Below are 21,361 nucleotides of genomic sequence, written 5' to 3' on the forward strand. Positions count from 1 at the left end.
TGTGTGGTGAGGAGGGGAGGCATGTCAAAATGAAAAGCAAAAAATATGGCAGGTTTAAATTTTATTAGCTATAATATAAAGGGTCTCAACAACCCTATAAAAAGGAAAAAGATACTTAGTCAATTGAAGAAAATGCAGTGCTCAGTGGCTTTGATACAGGAAACTCATTTGTCAGAGATCGAACACTCAAAACTTAAAAGAGAGTGGGTAGATCAAGTGTACGGAGCGTCGTATGCGGGTGGTAAGAAGAGAGGGGTGGCTATTTTGTTCAGTAAATCTGTATATTATAGCAATGAGCAAACCTTCCAGGATAAAGAGGGCAGGTATATAATGGTGGTTGGGACACTGGGAGGCATAAAGGTCACCATTTTGAATGTGTATGCCCCGAACGAAGATTGCCCTCGGTTTAGTAAAAAGATTGCTGCATTAATTGCAGATAAAGGAGAGGGGTTTATAATCATGGGAGGAGATCAGAATTGTACTTTGAGTAATAAGTGGGATAAACTACCGTCGTCAACAAAAACTCTATCCAAAAAGGCCATGGGTTTAACAAACGTGATGAGGGAGTTAGGCTTGGTAGATGCATGGAGACATCTCCACCCAAATGAAAGGGATTTTTCATTTATGTCCCAAGTATATGGCAGTTATTCTAGGTTGGATTACTTTTGTGTGTCAAAGAAGGATCTTTTTCGTATCAGAGAATGCACTATAGGACAGATCACTATTTCAGACCATGCCCCAGTTTCTATGAAAGTTGGCTTTGAGTCAGTTAACCACTTAAAGTACTGGCGGCTTAATACCTCATTATTATCAGATGCTAGTATTAAGGAGGAAATAAAGGGTGCCATTCTGGAGTACTTTGCTATAAATGATGATGGGATTGTTTCACCCTCAGTAGTCTGGGATGCAGGTAAAGCCACAATCAGAGGGAAGATTATTTCTATAGGAGCGAGAATAAAAAAGCAAAGGCTTGCAAAACAACAAGAATTGGAAAACAAAATAAAAGGACTAGAAAAAGAACACAAACAGTTTGGGAATGGGAAAACACTGGAAGAATTAAAAGAAACCAGAAAACAATTAGATGAGCTATTAACATACAAGGCCGAGGGGGCACTAAGGTATACTAATAGAAAATATTATGAGATGGGGAATAGGGCGAGCAGGTTGTTGGCCTTTCAACTCCGGAAGGCCCAATCTGGTCGCGCTGTGGCTAAGATCAGACACCCCGAAACCAACCTGGTTGAAACGCAGCCTAAGCAGATCTCGGATGCCTTTGCAAAATTTTATGAACAATTATACAAGGGGCAAGAACAAGAATTTAAAAGAGAAAAGATCATTGAATTCTTGAGACCCCTTGAATTAAATAAATTGGCAGAGGGGGAAGCATCCAAACTAATAAAACGCATCACTGAGGAGGAAATAAGGGAAACAATTTCCAACTTAAAAAATAATAAATCTCCAGGAGCAGACGGTTTTTCAGGGGAATACTACAAGGTTTTTGCAAACGAACTTTCTCCCAAGCTATGCAAATTATATAATTCTGTATTATTGACAGGGGATCCCCCAAAATCATGGTCAGAGGCCATCATAACGGTATTACATAAGGAAGGAAAAGACCCCATACAGTGTTCTAGTTACCGCCCAATCAGTCTTCTGTGCGTGGACTACAAGATACTAACCTCTATATTAGCAAATAGAATCCAAAAGTACATTAAACGATTAATATCCCCCCAGCAAACGGGCTTCATATGGAAAAGACAGGGGACAAATAATATCAGAAGAGCATTAAACATACAGTCACTAGCTGCAAGGGATAAAGACCCATCGATGCTTCTTAGCCTTGACGGTGTCAAAGCGTTCGATAGATTAGATTGGCTCTTCTTGGAAGAGACTTTAAAGGAAATGGGTTTCAGAGAAGAATTTGTTTCTTGGATTAATTTGCTATATAATAATTCCAAATCAAGAATTAGAGTTAATGGTCACTGTTCAGATTTTTTCAGGGTTGAGAGGGGCGTAAAACAGGGGGATTCATTATCCCCGATTCTCTACGCAATCAGCATAGAATGTTTAGCTGAAGCTATACGCCGAAATACTCAGATCCAAGGCATTCCAGATGATGGAGGGTTCGTCCACAAGGTGGCGCTATTCGCCGATGATGTTTTGCTCTTCATAAAAAATCCAATTCTCTCTATTCCCCCACTCATGAAATGCCTGCAAAGTTATGGTTCCGTCTCAGGTTATAAAATTAACGAAAGCAAATCAGAGGCAATGATGATTTCTGGGTCCTGGCCTACACAACTAAACAATGATGTATCATTTCGTTGGTCTAAACAAGGGTTTAGATACTTGGGAATTGTAATTACACCAAATCCTACACAGTTATTTGAGGCAAACTATACAAAACTAATTAGAGCCATTAAAAATGACCTGGGGAGATGGGATGTTCTTCCTCTCTCCTTATTGGGTAGAGTTGAAACGGTGAAAATGAACGTATTGCCTAGACTCCTGTTCTTGTTTCAGTCCTTGCCTGTCAGAGTTCCCATCTCCACCTTCAAGGCGCTGGACCGAATGATTTCTAAATTTATTTGGCAAAATAAAAAGCCCAGAATAAGGCTCAAAACACTTCTTTTGCCAAAAAATAGGGGAGGCCTAGGCCTTCCCAATCTAAAGCACTACTATTGGGCGGCTCAGTTGACTGCAATTGTAGCATGGATAAGTAATGATGAAGAGACAGTTTGGAACCAAATAGAACAGAGCACAATTAAAGGGGTGTCTCTGTCAACATTACCCTTCCTTGATAAAAAAACAATGGATAAAAACAAAATTAAAATAGGAAATGAATGGATAAAGCATACGTTAAAGGTGTGGGAAGCAGTTAAGAAAACATTGTGGGGACCAGGGTCAGTTTCAAGGGCAATGCCAATAGTGGGTAATATTGATTTCTTGCCATCCATAAGCGATACTGGATTCAGTCGCTGGGCTGATAAGGGGCTTAAAACCATAAACCAGTTATTTGATGGAACGATCTTTAAATCTTTTGCTCAACTCCAGACGCAATTTAAACTCCCTTCAAGTGATTTATTCAGGTACTTCCAGATAAGACATTATATCACAAACCATAGGGAGAGAGAGCTGATTAGTAAGACTCCAAATGATATTGAGATGTACTTCATTGGTATTGCAGAAAAAAAATTCCCGACTAAAAAACATGTTTCCAATTTATATAAAGCACTGGAGGATGTTTCTCAAAACACATGGTACATTAAGGATAAATGGGAATTGGAACTAAATATAATTATTGAAGACAAAACCTGGGAGGACATGTGTGAAGGCTGCCACAAGGGAATAAATAGCCAGATGTGGAAGGAATTCGATTGGAAACTCATAACTAGGTTTTTCAATACTCCTCTGGTCATCTCCTCATATGTGAAAACACCATCCATAGAATTGTGTTGGAGAAATTGTGGGGAAATCGGGGACCATACACACATTTTTTGGGACTGTCCAATAATTTCAAGGTTTTGGAAAGAGGTTAATAAGGAAATCGAAAAATGTTTAGGGTTGAATATTCCTTTTGGTCCTGAGTTATGTTTGCTTGGTATTATACCAGAGGAGGTGCGTGCATGGAGTTACATATTAAGGATACTTTTACTGATTGCAAAGAAGATGATAACAGTAAATTGGAAGGAAACAAAGCCACCTACTATAACCCAATGGAAGCAGAGACTGAAGCAGGTTTATATAATGGAAGAAATGACCGCAAGGTTACAATTAAAAATGGACAGTTTCATACTTAGATGGACTTCTGTGATATTGTATTTGGGTGTTTCAATATATGTGTAGAGGTTGTTGGGTCTGTAAAAGTGTCATGAAGGGGTTGTCAAAACAAAACAAAAATGCTTTTATATAATTGATTCTGAAGTGTATTGTGAGTCATGTCTCCAGTTCCTCTCCTGCCTAGCTCAACTTGGGAATGCTGTACTATAGTAGTTATGTCAAGCTGTTTTTCTTTCTTTTTATGTATGTTTTTTGTTTCTTTCTTCAGTTTTGTTTTGGTTTGTTGTTGTTTTCATTGATTCGTATGTTTTAATTGTGTTTGATCATTCTTATTATTTGGTGTAAAGAAAAAAGAAAACTTTTGAATAAAAACAAAGTTCAAAAAATAAAAAATAATAATCATATCAAATCAAATCACACAACTGGAATATGTACATGACTCACTGTTTTAACACAGTACAGAAAAGGAGTCATTCTTAATGCTAATCATTGCTCCATCAAGCGGGTGTGCATTTGCAATTGCTGCTTGCATTTACTTATTTTATTTGTTATGGTTCTCTGCTCTTCATAACTTGGCAAAGGGAACTTTGGGAAACTAAAACATATTGTATAGAGAGCAGCAGTGCATAGATGATAGTTTCAAGTAATTTCTCGTTCTGTACCTAATACTCTCCCTTGTTAAGTACTGTATAACAATGGATCGCAGCTTGTCTGTGGTAATAAAAGAGACCCTTATTACCTTGTTGAATAGACGAAGAGCACTCTGTCTGACGTACTGTATTATTTGAATGCATTTGGGCACATCCAGTTCCTTTTATTTTTTTTGTACAATTTTTATCCCACGATTTTGTAACCCATTTTCCACCCCATGTGTCAATTATCTAATGTGATCCTGGGCTCTACACACCCTGCGCCAACCTAGTCCCCATACTGTATATGGGGGACATGGGGAGAGCAACAGACTTGAACTCATGCTTCCTTCATGCCTGAGTGTCCAAGTTGCTCCTTTACACCTGACAGGGGGGAGTTTCCCTGGTTGGGCGTAGCGCGTGGAAGGAACATGTTATTCCAAACAGTTCCTTTCCCCTCCATCAGGCGCCTCGGCTGGCCAGGGGGAGGCAGTTTAGAGACCAGGATTACTGCATGTTTTTTGTGAGGGTACCTACCCTAGGGGACACAGGGATCCAGTTCCTTTTCAACTGTACATTGTTTTAATGCTGTTTTTGCTTCCGTTAAGGAAATGGAACACTGATTGGTGCATCGGCCAATGTTGTATGTGCAGGGATTGCTGAACAACATGGTTACGGATTCTCCTTTGTGGAGTTCTTCAGGTATGTCTACAAGAACACACAACTCCATACGCATCACTACAAGTCCAGAGCAGGGCTGAACAGGGACAAACGTTTGTTTCTGGCATTTAATGCCTTGACTGGCCCACTTCTGGTGTGGAAACAAAAGTGGCTCACCAAATGTTATTTTCACCCCATGTGCTCATAGCATTACATTTCAGCATTCATTAATTTATTATCCGGAATAACTGTTGTCACAGCTTGTTAATCATATCAATTAGATACAAAGTAGCCTACTCCCACATCTAGTAACTTCAAACAGACTGCCCACAATAATAGTAGGCTACAGTGGAAATGTCCAGTGAATGATCCCTCCCCAAATCTGCTTTACTTACTGTATATCAACGCATGCGCATGCTTTGCCCTACACATGAACATACAGAACAGAACACACAAACAGATAGAGGGGTTACATAGGTGTGCGCACGCATGCACGCATGCACAGACACAGATGGCAAGGACATCTATAGACAGTGTCGGAAGTTATGCTGGAACGAACGTGCTGTGTCGCAAATCTGTGCTCAGTCTGACTGTGAATAAGATCACAGTCTTTAGAGCTGTCTGTACACCGCTGCTTACTGCCCACCTGCGGTGTCACTACAGACAACTCATAGACAGAATCAGGCGACTCATAGTGGCTTATAATGTCTGCATGGGGTTGCATGCTGCTGAGAGTTTCAAGAAGCTCCAGTGCACGGCATAATTGTCAATGTCGGAGTACCCACCTGCTCTGCTGTGCTGCGTAATGTTGTGTCGCTGTCATAACAGAACCTTTTCGGTCATGTTCTCCTCTAGACTGTGGACCCACAAGCCACACATCAGTTTCTGTATAGTACTTAGAAACTGAACATTGTGGATTTTGATTTAATTGAATGGAATGCATTTCATGAGTCATTCAAAAACAGCACTGAGAATCAGGTAGTCCGTTTTCCTGTCATGCAGACTAAGATCACTGCATAGATATGGAATCTCTGTGTGAAACCTGCATTTTCAAGGGGCAAATACAAAAGAACTGCCTTTAAAGATAAACCTGCCCCATATTTGCATATTGGGCCCTGATTGGTGGCCCACAACGTCGGGGTCAGTGAACTAGTTCAGTTTAGCATGCTGCCTACAGAAAATGAAGTAGATTAATCATTGAGGAACTTTGTGAATGAGACTAACAGAAGGCATGAAAACCCTGGTCCTAAAAATGCTTAAAGCTTAAAACTGTGTGCACTGTTACACTAGGACAGGAATAAGCAGACACATTCACCAGACTTCTAAATCTGCATGTGACTGACCATTACGCACGGCTGTGAATATAGCTCCCAGTTCATCACATGCACATCATGCTGTGTGAATACTTGATTATGAAATCTCACTTTATAGTATTTGGTGATTGTACCTGTCATATATATTGTATCATATATTGTAATTCTATGGGCTACATGCAGACTGCAAAGAGAGGCTGTCGCTGGGTTTGTTTAAGCACCTCCTTGAGACGCTGAATAGACTGGGGGATAGCGACTTGAGTCGTGCATGCACAATGTGTTGCAATTGGTTCTTAAGACGCCTGTTGTTTTCAAGTACCTACAACGCTGCCATCGCTCGCTACTGCTATATTGTAGCCCACAGCCACAGCATAGCCATAGCGAGCGATGCAGGGAGAGAGATCAGCTCAAGGGTTGCTGTCCTACAGACAGATAAATAATGGAATATTATATACGGGGGATAGACCCTTGAGATGCAGCATCTCATTTTCGAGGGCGTCACCATAAAACTGATGTAAGCAGCCTAGAAAGTAGGCTTTATGCTTACCATACTCATACAAAAAAAAAAAAAAAAAATGTTTTCCTCCTGAAAAACCATACGTTGCTATAATAGTGGTGCTCAAACATTTTCATGTCAATCTAGGGGTAGTGGTAGCTTGAGTGATATATTTGATTATTTCTCATATCTCTGACTGTCCCAAAGTTGTGTAGATTAATGTCACAAACTGGTGACAGAGCAGGCAGCCACTGCTGATAAGGAATGATCCATGCAGCGGCAGCCACAAATCGTTGGAGATCTTTTTTTATTCCAGGCTGAAATGTAGAATGTAATTTTGGTTGCATGGTGCATAATTGAACACTTCCAGCTAAAGCAGCCAGGCAAGTAATCTTTGACATCTCCAACATTTGGGCAAGGTTTCAGCCCAATCACAGCCACTTTGACATACAGTACGAGTACATGAATATCTCCAAAAGTATAAAACGATGTGAAAGTGGAGGTACTTCTGAGGCCTAATGGCAGTCTCCACAAGAAATTGCTGTTAGATTAGAGAACAGAGACGCATAGACGACTATAAACCTGCAGAGTTCCTTGACATGAAAAGCTGTAATTGGCTATAGTCAGAGCCGTATAGGAACGCACTCGTTCTACTCGGCGTCCAGGCAGTGGGGACAGACGGACTGCTGCTGTCGTATATCGGATGCTTTCACTTCAGGCCTTGATGAGCCCACGGGGACACCGGCAATGTCTTTTTCGGGCCTGATAGACCGATCACACGGTGCAAATGAAAATGGCCTGAATAACTCAGTGGTGAGCTGCTGTAGCATCTGCACTGCGCCCCCCCCCTCCCCCCCACTTCACAGCCACGGTGTCCTGCTGTTATGTTTCTCCCAAAGCCATTGCCACGGGAAGTATATCTTCAAAGTACATCGCAAAAAATGTAGGCTGCGTGCTCCTGTCCCTAAAGGACACGTGTGTCCATGCCAGCGGTCAGACTTTACCCGCCGTGATTAATTGCCGTCACTTTGATTCCGGTATGCCCCAGCGCACCGTCGAAGGAGGAGGCGAGTGTCTCGCCCCAAACCTCTTGATGTTTTTTTCTTCCCGCCCTGATACCACTATCTCTCATTAATCTTTTGACTGAGAGTTGTTTTCCTGTAGGTTCCCTTTAGCACCCTCACCCGCCCCCACCAGCCCCACCAGCCCCACCACTCTTATCCCCGCAGCTCCGCAGACGCCAGACCAATCACTTGTGGCGGGTCACGCCATGGAGGCTGTCTGTCCTCCCGCCTCACAGCTCCGCAGACAGCAGGCTTGCGGCACGGCAACAACTGTAATAATTGCCTGGCCATGAATGCCTCGCTATAGAGTATAGACCATTTGTTTTTGCACAGAAACAGAGATCATTGCCAGGCTGTACTGTAAATCCATTCAGTGGCATATTTATTAATGGCTGAGTTGAGGAGTGCCTCCAAGTAAAGAGCTACAGTATAGCAATATCTCAGCAAACAGGGCATCAGTGGTGGGTGGCACTCAGATTTATTTTATTCAAGTAAACGTATAGCAATACAACAATGTAGAAATACAAGTAAAAGGCCTGCATTCAAAATTGTGCTTTAAGAACATTATTTACTAAAATCTTTCAAAATGTGTCATAGAGTAGTCCGACAGCCTACTTTGGTGGGAAATTTGGTATATACCGGTAGTCTTTTTTATTGGCCTAAAATATTGTCTATATACATTAATCCACTTGCTGACCGGCTGTCACTATTGGGCAATTTTTATAGGGGTTTCCTGTGACCCTACCATTAACATCCTATATGGCAGGCAAAAATGTCAAACTTTCCTTTTGCATTAAGTAGCATGTGACATGAGACATAGGGGGTTCTCATGATTCTGAATCCATCCCAAGCATTAGTTTTGCACAAAATACACACGCTAAAAGCAGCCATATCCACTTGCCCAAATGTGCCCAAAATGTGCTGACCTCATCACATTTGCCATGATGTCTATGGCCGTTTTTAGCCCAAGGAGTGCAATTTGTGCAAAACTAATGTTTGGAATGGATTCAGAATCATGAAACGCCCTAGTTTGACATGTCAATGTCATGCTACTTAAAGCAAAATAACAAGAAACCAATATAAAAATAATTGCCCAATAGTGACAGCCGGTCAGCAAGTGGATTCATGAATGTATGTATTACTAATATTTTAGGCCAATAAAAAAGACTATATACCAAATTTCCCACCCGTCCACCTCGGCTGCCGGACTATCAAACCATTTTGAAAATAGTCTATCTACAAGCTCACAACGTGTCTGGCTTGTCAAGCTTGCCATTTCAAATAGCCAAAATATAAAATAGCTCTTAAAGGGGAATACCACTGATTTTCAACATTGAACTACCGGTAAGTCATTAATATACCTTAGATCTGTTGTGGGGAAATAAGAAAAAGGTCCTCCCCTTCTGTGTTGCCTAGAACTGGATAATTGATTGTTGGGGTCATGTGATGATCAGTGACATACGTAAGGTGTGTCTTTGGCTCACACTCTAGGTTGCCTCATTCACTATGGTAGTCTCGTATGGCCAAACTGTTGCCTCATTCACTATGGTAGTCTCGTATGGCCAGACTGTTGCCTCATTCACTATGGTAGTCTCGTATGGCCAGACTGTTGCCTCATTCACTATGGTAGTCTCGTATGGCCAGACTGTTGCCTAATTCACTATGGTAGTCTCGTATGTCCAGCCTGTTGCCTCATTCACTATGGTAGTCTCGTATGTCCAGACTGTTGCCTCATTCACTATGGTAGTCTCGTATGGCCAGACTGTTGCCTCATTCACTATGGTAGTCTCGTATGGCCAGACTGTTGCCTCATTCACTATGGTAGTCTCGTATGGCCAGACTGTTGCCTAATTCACTATGGTAGTCTCGTATGTCCAGCCTGTTGCCTCATTCACTATGGTAGTCTCGTATGTCCAGACTGTTGCCTCATTCACTATGGTAGTCTCGTATGGCCAGACTGTTGCCTCATTCACTATGGTAGTCTCGTATGGCCAGACTGTTGCCTCATTCACTATGGTAGTCTCGTATGGCCAGACTGTTGCCTAATTCACTATGGTAGTCTCGTATGTCCAGCCTGTTGCCTCATTCACTATGGTAGTCTCGTATGTCCAGACTGTTGCCTCATTCACTATGGTAGTCTCGTATGTCCAGACTGTTGCCTCATTCACTATGGTAGTCTCGTATGGCCAGACTGTTGCCTCATTCACTATGGTAGTCTCGTATGGCCAGACTGTTGCCTCCCACAATTTTCAAATGCATTCGGTCATACAGTGTAGGACATGGACACTCTTTTGATGATTAAGGGAGAAAGCGGATATGAGGCCTCCTCCCCACTTCCGTTTCGTCTTTACAGTGGCGCACATTTATCCTAATATAAATTAAAATAATTGAAACATATAGATTGCTGCTCAGGTCGCAGGCACCCCTGAATTTCCTTGTTAGCTAGAATCTCACATTTAAGTCATATTAAGGTATGTAAATGTAAATATTTAGCCCTAAGATAAAGTCATGATATGTCATGATGAGGAAAACTTGAGAACATACTTCAAACTTCAAATCCAGTTCTAGATCTGTTGAAACAGAGCTTCTTAATACGGCACAGTTGAGAAGCACGATTTAAAAACTAAGGTATAATGGACTGGCAACCATACAGTATATGGAGGCGTGCCCGGCTGGCGGGTTTTGGCGGGTTTTGCAGGTTTTCATAGTAATCTGCAACCTTCAGTCGCAAATAAATCGGAAATACTCTAAGTCCTTCAATAAAATGTACTTAGTTACTGTTCTTTCCACCTCTAGAATGGAGCATCCGTTATGCAGAAGCAGCCTGTGCCTATCGAGGACACACTAGGTTTCTGCGTAATTTAAGGGGAATGCGCAGCTGGCTTCAGCGGCCTTATTGAGTCTCACATTTAAATCTCCACCTGTAAAAGGAGATCACCATCCCTTTGGGAGACTCCAACTCAATAATAAAACAACCCCAAGACCTACATTGTTGCATTATTAGCTGAACACAAGGGGGTCTATTAAGTAGGTCATATAATATTACTCAATACCGACAGCCGGTCAGTAAGTGGATTCATGAATGCATGTATAGTCAATATAGACAATGTTTTACTATTTTGATCGATCAGTTTTTTTCTTCAAAATAGTAAAAAATGGCAAATAAGTATGGATAAGGGGTAAGGGGTGGCGCAAGATATAAAGTAGCCCTTGGCTTTTTGTCCCTTTACACCAAATCTCTTCACCAAAGATAGCTTATCTAGCTTATCTTTTTTTCCCCTCTTTTTGTTTTAATGTTTTAAAGGGCTTGCCTTAGCATAAAACCCTCACAGTCAAATGGGTCTATGTCCCTCTGGTTTTATCTGAAAAGACACTTTGAGATTACATCAGGCCATTTTAAAGACCTTCCATCATGCATAATTAAAGCACTGTGTGAGATTGCAGGGTGCAGTGGGGATTTTAGCCAAGGTGAAATTTGCTCCTCTCTCTCGTCTCCATTGTGAAAACTAGGCACATTGTGCCTCTGTCATTCCTGACTGAGGCACAATGTGCATTGCTCAGCAGAAATGGACTCACCTGTACAGAGGTCAGGTGACATCGGCATACAGTCTGCTTTTAGTAACAATTTAGAGATCACTGGCTCCATCCATTCTCTAAGAAGGATGTTCACTTCAAAGACCCATATTGTGGATTATTTAAGGCTTTCATATCTTCTTCTATATCTATAAATGCACCATTTCTCTGTGTGTACGTCTGTACTCCACGTAACTCGAGAACCGTTCACACCACAGACTCTATGGTGTGCTATTCATGAGAATATAATGCAAATCACAAACCAGGGTATTCCTTATACACCTGCTCCGTTTATTCTGGGTGATCCATCGTCATTAAAACATCTCCCCGCACCTCTAGCTGACTGGATTCATACAGCATTAATGGTGGGCAGGGAAATCATTGTTAAGGAATGGAAGTCTGAGGATTTGCCTCCAGCACATTTCACATTTCACTCAGCTTGGTATTGTGGCTGCTTTGGAGAAGTTATCTTTTAAGATGAATAATCAGTGACATAAATATGATTCGAAGTGGAACGTGTTTCTCAGTCATGTTGCAGGTCCTTGATGTGATCCATGGTCAGGCAATGCCCTTTTGATTGTTTACTGTCTTAGTATACATACGATACGGTTGATGATGCTGCGTGTTTGGTCGTTTAAACAAATTCTTTTTTTTTGCCTGTTCTGACATCCCATGTGATGGTGCTGTTCAGCTATCCTGTCAGCACCATAGGGTTCTGCTAAGGATGACACATACACCACTAAACCGTTATAATGGCCTTTATCACAGCAGCCAAAATTTACATAAGAAGTAGGGTAATAATGTTACAGTACAATGAGTACATCCTGTACAGGTGTCCTATCCTACTGTAAATGCACAAAATCTCTGTCCATGTGTGTGTATGTGTCTGTAATTCACGTATCTCGAGGTCCAAATGGGACTGACCAACTTCAAACTTGAGTGTGGAGAAATCCATATATGGGCATAAAAGAGACACGGACAGAAACAGAAATGCATTTCTAACTTTCATCGTTCTTGGCTTGCATTGGATCGGCGATTAACTGATCTGAACAATACGGCCATATATGGGCATACTGTATGAGACAGACAGACTTCAAACTCGGTGTGCGTATCAGGGCGTGATGCGACAAATGGGAAGTTGGTTGCATCAGAGGTGCCAGTACATGTTTCATGTCCATTAATCTGTACTGTAGGCTACTAGCACTGGTAATAAACGGTATTCTCAGAAAACAAAGTGGTGAGAAAACATTTTGAATATTCCATGGCAATCAGTCTGGAACCTTACTTTTGAGAGAGAACGAATAAAGGAAAGATCTTATTTCCATTTTCTCCAGGTAGGAAAATGTCCTATAGTAAAAAATAATACTTATAATAATAATAATAATAATAATAATACACTTTATTTGTATAGCACCTTTCATACATAAATGCAGCTCAAAGTGCTTCACAGGGCAGGACACAAAAATAAAAATATAATACAATAAAACACAAGTAGTTAAAATGATAGAACAATGGCAAAGAACAAAATTGAATATAAGAACATAAAATAAATAAAAACTAATAAAAACACCACATACAGCAAATCAGTCAGGGCAGGGTAGGAACGTGCATAGTAAAACTCAACTAAAAGCAAGAGTGAAGAGGTGAGTCTTGAGTTGAGATTTAAAAATGTCTACAGAGGGTGCGTGTCTGAGCTCGAATGGAAGTTTATTCCAGGCTGTTGGGCCGTAGAAGCAAAAAGCTGCCTCACCATATTTTTTTGTGCACATTCTTTTAGGCACTTCAAGTAGGCCAGCATTGGAGGACCTGAGGGGGCGGTTAGGGACATATCTAGGTAGGCAGTCACGGAGGTACGTCGGTGCGAGACCATTGAGAGCTTTATAGACAAGTAAAATAATTTTAAAATCAATCCTAAAAACAACCGGAAGCCAGTGCAGTGATGCCAAAACTGGAGTAATATGTTCTCTCATCTTAGTTCTAGTTAAAACTCTAGCTGCTGCATTTTGGACAAGTTGTAATCTGTCAGTCGTTTTCTTAGGCAGTCCTGAAAAGAGTGCATTGCAGTAGTCAAGCCGAGAAAAAACAAAGGCGTGGATTAGCGTTTTTGCATCGTCCAAGGACAAATAGGCTCTGATTCGTGCAATATTTCTAAGGTGAAAAAAGGCAATCTTGGTAACATGATTAATGTGTGAATTAAAATTCAATTCAGAATCAATAATAACCCCCAGGTTCTTTACTGTACTGTTACTTTCTACAGTCAGGTTGCCAAGTCTGCTTATTATTGATTCTTTCTGCTCGCTAGAACCGATTATGAGAACTTCTGTCTTATCCTCATTTAGCTTGAGAAAGTTCTCACTCATCCAACATTTGATGCTAGACAGACAGGTCAACAGCGGGTCTAAAGCACAGGGATCATCTGGGGCCACAGAAAGATATAGTTGGGTATCATCAGCATAGAAATGAAAATTGACTCCGTGATTGGTAATGAGTTCGCCCAATGGCAGAATGTACAAGGAGAACAGCAGAGGACCAAGAATCGAGCCCTGTGGAATACCAGAACTGATGTCGTGTTTGTCTGAGTCAAACTCGGCTAGATTGACAAAGTAACTTCTGTTTGATAGGTAGGAGGAGAACCAGGACAGGGCCGTACCAGACAGGCCTATCCAGTGCTCCAGACACTGGCTACGTTTACATGAAGGGTGATCATTCCGAATAAATACTTCCGAATAAAATACATCCGATGTAATGTTTTTTGCCGCGAGTTTACATGGGAAATGGTCATTCCGAACGAATGTTTACATGGACGTTGCCGTCGGTGTGATATAAGCCATGACACATGTTATTTCACGTGAAACTACACCATCTGTTGGACACATAAAATATAGGCAGTTCATTCAGAACACCAGTAGACCATATACTTTGAAACCCCATCATTTCATCTCTCGCTTGCTGTAAGCACTGGACCAGAGAGAGAGAGAGAGAGAGAGAGAGAGAGAGAGAGAGAACGCACACACACACACACACACACACACACACACAGTCACACACACACACACACACACACACACACACACACACACACACACACACACACACACACACACACACACACAGTCACACACAAAGCAGTAAAACATCGCATTTATCAACTTTTCGCTGCGCGCCTCACAAGGCTATTGGATTTATTTGTGCTTCGTCTTTGCACAATGCACGTATAGGCATACATTGTGTAAGTAAGAGCTGATCTACAGGCTGACAATGTGCCCCACATAATAGCGTATTCTTGGGACTGCGTGTGTGTGTGTGTGTGTGTGTGTGTGTGTGTGTGTGTGTGTGTGTGCGTGTGCGTGCGCGGGCTGACGGCATTGTGTCCTCTCTCCACTGTCTTTCTGTGAGTCCCCGATGCACTATATAATTTGAAAATGATCAGTGATCATGATCAACTCGGGACGGTTGGATCTTTGAACACTCACAGGGGGATCATCAATCATCACTGCATGCTGCAGCCTGCTCCACGTTTTTTGGGGGGGATTTCGGAGCTGCAAAATGCAAGAAATAACGCACTCTATGTGCAAACTCCTCGGTGCGCCTTGGATATGAGCGCCTTGGAGTTGGAGCGCAATGGAAATGAGCATGCTCAGAAAGACCAGAATGAACTTACATCCGAAGCAGCGTATACATGAGTCCAATTTTCTTTCAATCGCAATGAACATCGGAGTAATCCGGCCAGTGACATCGGAATGGTTTTTAGATCGCATCGAGCGTTTTCATTCGGATGTAAGTTTTTGTAGGTGTTTACATAACAACGTTTAATAGGATTGAACTTCTATTCGGAATGAAAAGGGGATTTAACTGCTCATGTAAACGTAGCCACTGTATTAAAATTGAATGATCAATCGTGTCAAATGCAGCCTAAATCTAGAAGTAAGAGAACGGATACATGTTTCTTGTCAACAATCATTAGTCTAAGTACTAATGACCTTAGTTTCCACATAAAAAAGGTACATTATAGAATACTTAGTTTGATTTGTGTCTCTACTCTAGTAGGCCTACATCATGTGTCTTTTTGTCTGGGCTCTAATCTCGCAAACTGCTGGACCAATCAGTGATATATTTATTGTGGGTCGCAGAAGTACATCCACACATATTTTTTATTTAACTTAAATTGTATGATGATCAACACTGATTGGTAATAACTAATAATGGTTCAATGGAAGTCAGATAAGGCTGAAACCACGTATCCAATTATTGAGGTCCAATGGAGTCACACTCTTATTACACCCAGTCTCATTATTATAGCAAAAGAAAGTCTATATTTTCATCTATAATGTCATGCCCAAATAGGAATGCCATGTTGAAAGTGGTTAAGAACGGTTACTGTTGTTGAACTTATACAAACTTATCTCTCATCCTTCCAAAACATTCTAATCTGTGTCAGATAAGGACGAGGAGGAGGCTGTAAATTGACACCCAGATTTCACAGTTTATCAGCAGATGTACAGTAGGATATGATAAATGGTTAAATGACAAACCATCTGGAGTTCTAGCCATCTGATGATAGATTAGATAAATTACCATACTGATCTGAATATCTTTGAACGTCAAAGTCTAAAGTAAAGATAAGTATAAGCTAAAATAAATCTGATGTGAAATATGAGATTATAAACCTCAGTAGGCAGCAGCAAACTCAAGTCTTTTATATAATTTTGCATTGGTCTCCTACCACCTCCTATAAACCTGTATTGGATTACTGGCTCAGGAATGCGACTAAAACCAAACAAAATCTCCATGAATCCAGGCTTCATGAGGCTGAAATGATATGGTCAGTATCATTTCAGCATTATGTCAGTAGCATGTCAGCATCATGTCAGTATCATAGTCATTATGTGGCTGTAGACATTTTATTCTGAGTCCATGGCTAAACCCATTCAGGACGGGAACCCCTTTTGGTGTTTTTACCCTTCAGGACGGTTGTTGCTATGTACTATACTGTACATAGCAACAACCGTCCTAGCAACATAACGTTTTTCTCATTTTTTGAATAAATAGAATAGACGTTTTTCAGAAAACTTAGGTCAGGTTTAAGAAAGCGTTTTTAGAATCGGCCTCAGTCCTAAATGGATTTCTGGCTTGATTTGTGGTTTTTAAGGGTTCATACCTATGTTCCCTCAGCCCTATGTTCCCTCAACCCCGAGGTGCGCTGCGGGTCGGGAGAGGGTTGCGGTTAGGTTTAGGTGTCTGCCCCGGGGGTGCGCTGCGGGTCGGGAGAGGGTTGCGGTTAGGTTTAGGTGTCTGCCCCGGGGGAGGTTAGGGTTAGGGTGAGGGAGGAGGTAGGTTGTCGTAGGCTGAGGGAACATAGAGCTGAGGGAACATAGGTACGGTCCCGTTTTTAACATTGCCGATTGAAGCTGAGTGCTGACTGCATTCTTTCTTGGACTCAAAAACAATTACTTCTGTTTTGTCTTTTTTTAATTGAAGGAATCTTGCACATCCAATCCAATCACCATCCAATATGGAGGAAATATTAAGAGGACAATTAAATCGGACAGACCCAAATAGAAGGTCCCAAACTAACCCACTCTGAAATCGAATAGATTAACACAGCTATTCATACTGTATATTCTGGAGTACTGGAAATTGAACGGAAATATTGTGTCATTGTTGCATATGTCTCTCTTCATTCTTATGTTGTTCTTTGTTAATCCTTATGTCACTGTTCTTCCGCTGGTCTATTGACCTTAACAGAAGAGTTTGTTTACACATCCCAGTGCTTGTTGCATGTAGTCATGCTTCACATTCCGGAGAACAGCACTGACCGGCTTTGCTCTGTGGTGGGAAATATTGCTCTGCACTGACAGTGCCTAAGTTACGATTCATAACTTGTTTGTTCTCTAACTTGGAAGTTCAACAATCACCTCTGGACACTATAAGCAATATGCAGGCAATATTACAGATATCTCATACAGCAGTTCTTAAACCTCTACGTCCACGTACTGTATGTCAAAGATACTCCCACATGACCAATATGTGATCTCTGGTTTTATAGTAGCATTATGTTTGTGTAAGAATAAATATACATTTGACAGTGACTCGCTAAACACGATCTTCAGTTCCTGCTTTGCCCTGCACAGTGAAATACAAAGTGTTAATGTAACTCTTTGGATTGTGTTGCATATAGCATGTGCAACACTGTAATGATTGATTGCAAGAAAGCTAGTCAATATCAAACATGGTATATAACATAAGTTGTCATGTCCATCAAATATTAGGTGTTGAGCATAATCACACAGCAAAGCATTGTTCTCTGACGACATAATAGCCAAGTCAAAGTGTTCAAAGAAGAGAAGCTAAACATCAGTTATTTCAACAGCTGGCAGCACATGTTTCTACCAGGATAGGATCCAAAAATATCTTCCACTTTGAGTGATGTAGAAAGCCCAGGGTAGATACCACAAAATTACCACACTGATAGAACTGGTGGTGGGGTGGGTGAGGGTGGGCGGGTAGAGAAGGGATTACTAGACGCAGCTGTATAATTACTCTGGTGACGCTTCTACCAGAGGGATTGTGGTACAATCAAGCAGATAAAGGACTTCGCACATGTCGCTCGTGGGGAGCGCCGGCTCTCCAGGAAAGCTGCTTAAGCAACAGGAGTGGACAGGAAATCTGGCATCTATGTTTCCTGTTAATGCCATTTGAATAGCAGGGCTTACATAGACTCACAAGCCAGTGTCTAAATACTTGGCTCAAATGCTTTGCTCAACTAGAGACTGGTGACAATCTCCTAACAATCATTGATAAAAACAAACGACTATTAGACACTAAAATTAAACAAAACAGCATGGCAGAACCAATCCAAAGTCTTTAGGGCGGTCCCTATGGTGGTGATATAATTGGTTCCCAAAGAAAGCAGTGGGCGTAGGCTTGTCATTCTACTAACTACACTGGATTGTGATGGCCCCAAACGTATCGGTAGGAAGCTTACAATGTGTTGCAGTGATGTGAGCTTGTAGATCGACTGTCTATTCATTACGTTACCCACACGCGAGTTGAGTATACAGTAACTTAGGCTTCAAACGGTGTCTGTGGACGAGAGTTACTCCTCACTACAGTATGTCACATTATGTCCGGAGTCAAATGTAGGGTGAAATTGTTTGCTTACGATGCTGTTTCTTTTCTGTTCTCTCACAGGCTGGGATTCCCTATGATGATAATGACGTGTACGATAGCCATGTGTTATCTGCTGGCCACCCACATCGGTCTGGGCTGGAACATGTGATCTACCACTGCTGTGCAGAGCCAAAGAGACTGTGTGTGCGTGTTTGTGCGTGCCTGTGTGTGCGTGTTTGTGCGTGCCTGTGTGTGTGAGTGCGTGCATGCGTGCGTGCGACGAATGCATGAATGAATGAATGCATTTTTCCTTCCGTGTCTTGTCCTTCAAGACCTTATGGGATTATAAGACACCAAAAACATAGTTATGAAAAATATATACAGTACATTCTTGTGTGTGCGCACATATGCGTGTGTGTGAGAGAGAGAGGGGGGGGGGGTGAAAGGGAGAGAGAGAGTATGTGTGAATTAACGACAAGATGTGCATAATGTATGTGTGGGTGTGTGCATAGTGCATACTGTAGATGCATTTGTGCAAACTGGCATATGACACTGTACCATGAATGACCCGTAGCACTGGAGATGCAATCTGAAGTAAAAGCATTAAAGTTCAATCAAAGAAACTTTGTCAGACAGAAACTGACAGAAACTACAGATGTTCAGTCTGACCATATTGATTCAACCTCCATGGGACCACAGTTGTGTTTGCCGTCTGCAGCCTTTTTAAATGAGTCCCAGACTAGTTCTGGCCCCAGGTCGGCCCACTGACTTGTTTTACAAACATCCCACAGCTTATTTTCACTGAAAGCATGGTGCTACTGCGTCTGTGGGTCTAATTGGTATAAATCGTTCTCGCTGTCACCTATGAGGTCATGTTCATTCTGCTGGAAATCCCTGTGGTCAGTTTACGAGCATCGTGTTCTAATTTGCTGAAGAAACTTCAGTTTTTCATTGATTCACTTTTGTAAAGTTTTGGATTGATGATCATTATTTTCTCCCCTCCAACTTTTCAACACTGTTTATGCCTTGAAGGTACCACAATACAAAATTAAAGGGATTTTATTATGGTCAATGGCTTATTTATTTGTTTGCCACAGGTTTACTTATCAGTGTCATCTAATTTAATTAAAATTACACACAGTAACAATCAAATGTTAAAAATAATCGTCTATAGAGAATGTGTAGAATGATATTGACACAGTGTACGCTATTACATGTACTCTGTACTGTAATCTCACATTATATTATTTAACTCATTCCCCGCCTAGGGCGAGATTGGGAAAGATGAATTAATGATCACAGATCGCTTATGGCGAGATTGGACGAGATAAGGCTTTACAATGTTTAATAAGAATTTTTACCGTCTCTTGGTCGATCATCTCATCGTCGCTCGGCAACGCTTGGCTTCCGTGTTGGTGACATCATCGGTTATTTTCCATCCACGGGTCCCCGGCACGACACGGGTTGTGTAGTCGACGCGCTGTGATTGGCCAGTTGCTGTGATTGACAGCCTAACCCTAACCCTAACCTCAAGAAAACTATACCTAAATGTAACCCTAACCTTAACCTCAGTAAATTTAACTTGCCCGGGGGCGTGGTTATAAACACAACCCATGTAGGAATTAGTATGTAGCGTCCCCGGCTAGACACGATCCAAAAAACTCTTTGTATTGGAATTGAGCTTGAGGTGATCATACAAAACATTCATGTATTTGGAGGTCAATAAAAAATCATCTGGACCGTTTCCAGCGCCTAGGATGAAAACGAAAGTATGTGTCCTGTGCCCCAGTCCTGTTCCCGGAAGTGCGTCAATTCCGGTGGTGACGCCAAAGAGTTCTATATAAAGAGACGACAGTCCTTAAATATTTTGAATCACCGCTAGATGGCATCACTCCAATATGGCGGCAGCACTCTCTATATCAAACACGCATGTACATGTAAACATGCACGGTTGTGCACACATGCACCCTGACGTTCTGAATGTATATGTTACTAATTTCTGCTTTGATCCATTCATAAATATGATAAATAAATGAGTAAATCAATATATGAGAGTAGAATAGGATAAAAACAAGTTCTTGTTTTGTACAGTGTGACTTTTTTATGTTTTTTAAAGCAACCGGAAGTTATGTCATCACTCCAATGTGGCGGAGGCACTGGGCGCTGGTTGTTACTATGGGACTTAATGGGAGTGTCGTTTCTTTATATAGAATCTATTCGGTGTCGCTTCAAATAGGAGCCGTGCGGGCTGAAAACCGTAGCATTCTGTGCTAACCACTAGATGGTGCTTTTGGCGGGGAAAGAGTTTTAATGCCCTTGTATGAAATGGCCAAAATGTCATATTGTCCAGTTTAAAGTCCAGTTACAGTCCTAAAAAGCACAAGTTTTAGATTTGTAATATTAAAAAAGATGGTTTGATCAACATGAGCAATAAAACATCATGAAGTTGTCTCCATTTAATTATTTGAGTTACCGTGCTTTTGAAATAGGAGTGGGTGGTTGTCCACTTTTTCACAATGTCCCAGTTGTGTTTAATGAGAGAGAGAGAGACGAGAGAGCAGATAATTAGACGGTATAGAGAGGATTCCCAGGAGGACAGCGATAGTATAGTAGGATTTGATCTTAGACTAACAGAGCTACATCACCATGCACCATCAACAGACACTGAATGCTTTATGATTCATTAATAAATTAAAGATTTCTACATAAAATGTAATGTGTGTATACATATATATATAC

At 41.3% G+C, this 21,361-nt stretch overlaps 1 protein-coding gene across 1 annotated transcript in view; it reads left to right on the forward strand.

Moving 5' to 3' along the window:
* oca2 (oculocutaneous albinism II) overlaps positions 1-19,034 on the forward strand; it is a 75,546-nt gene extending 56,512 nt beyond the window's left edge. The window contains exons 23-24 of the mRNA XM_083768168.1: positions 5,015-5,108; positions 18,704-19,034. Coding sequence (XP_083624294.1) covers positions 5,015-5,108; positions 18,704-18,791 — 182 coding nt within the window. The 3' untranslated portion in view covers positions 18,792-19,034. The remainder of the gene's footprint in view (positions 1-5,014; positions 5,109-18,703) is intronic.
* Positions 19,035-21,361: the final 2,327 nt, after the last annotated feature.

Source organism: Protomyctophum parallelum (genome assembly GCF_964188405.1).
Source record: "Protomyctophum parallelum genome assembly, chromosome: 6".
In the NCBI taxonomy this organism is placed as follows: Eukaryota; Metazoa; Chordata; class Actinopteri; order Myctophiformes; family Myctophidae; genus Protomyctophum; species Protomyctophum parallelum.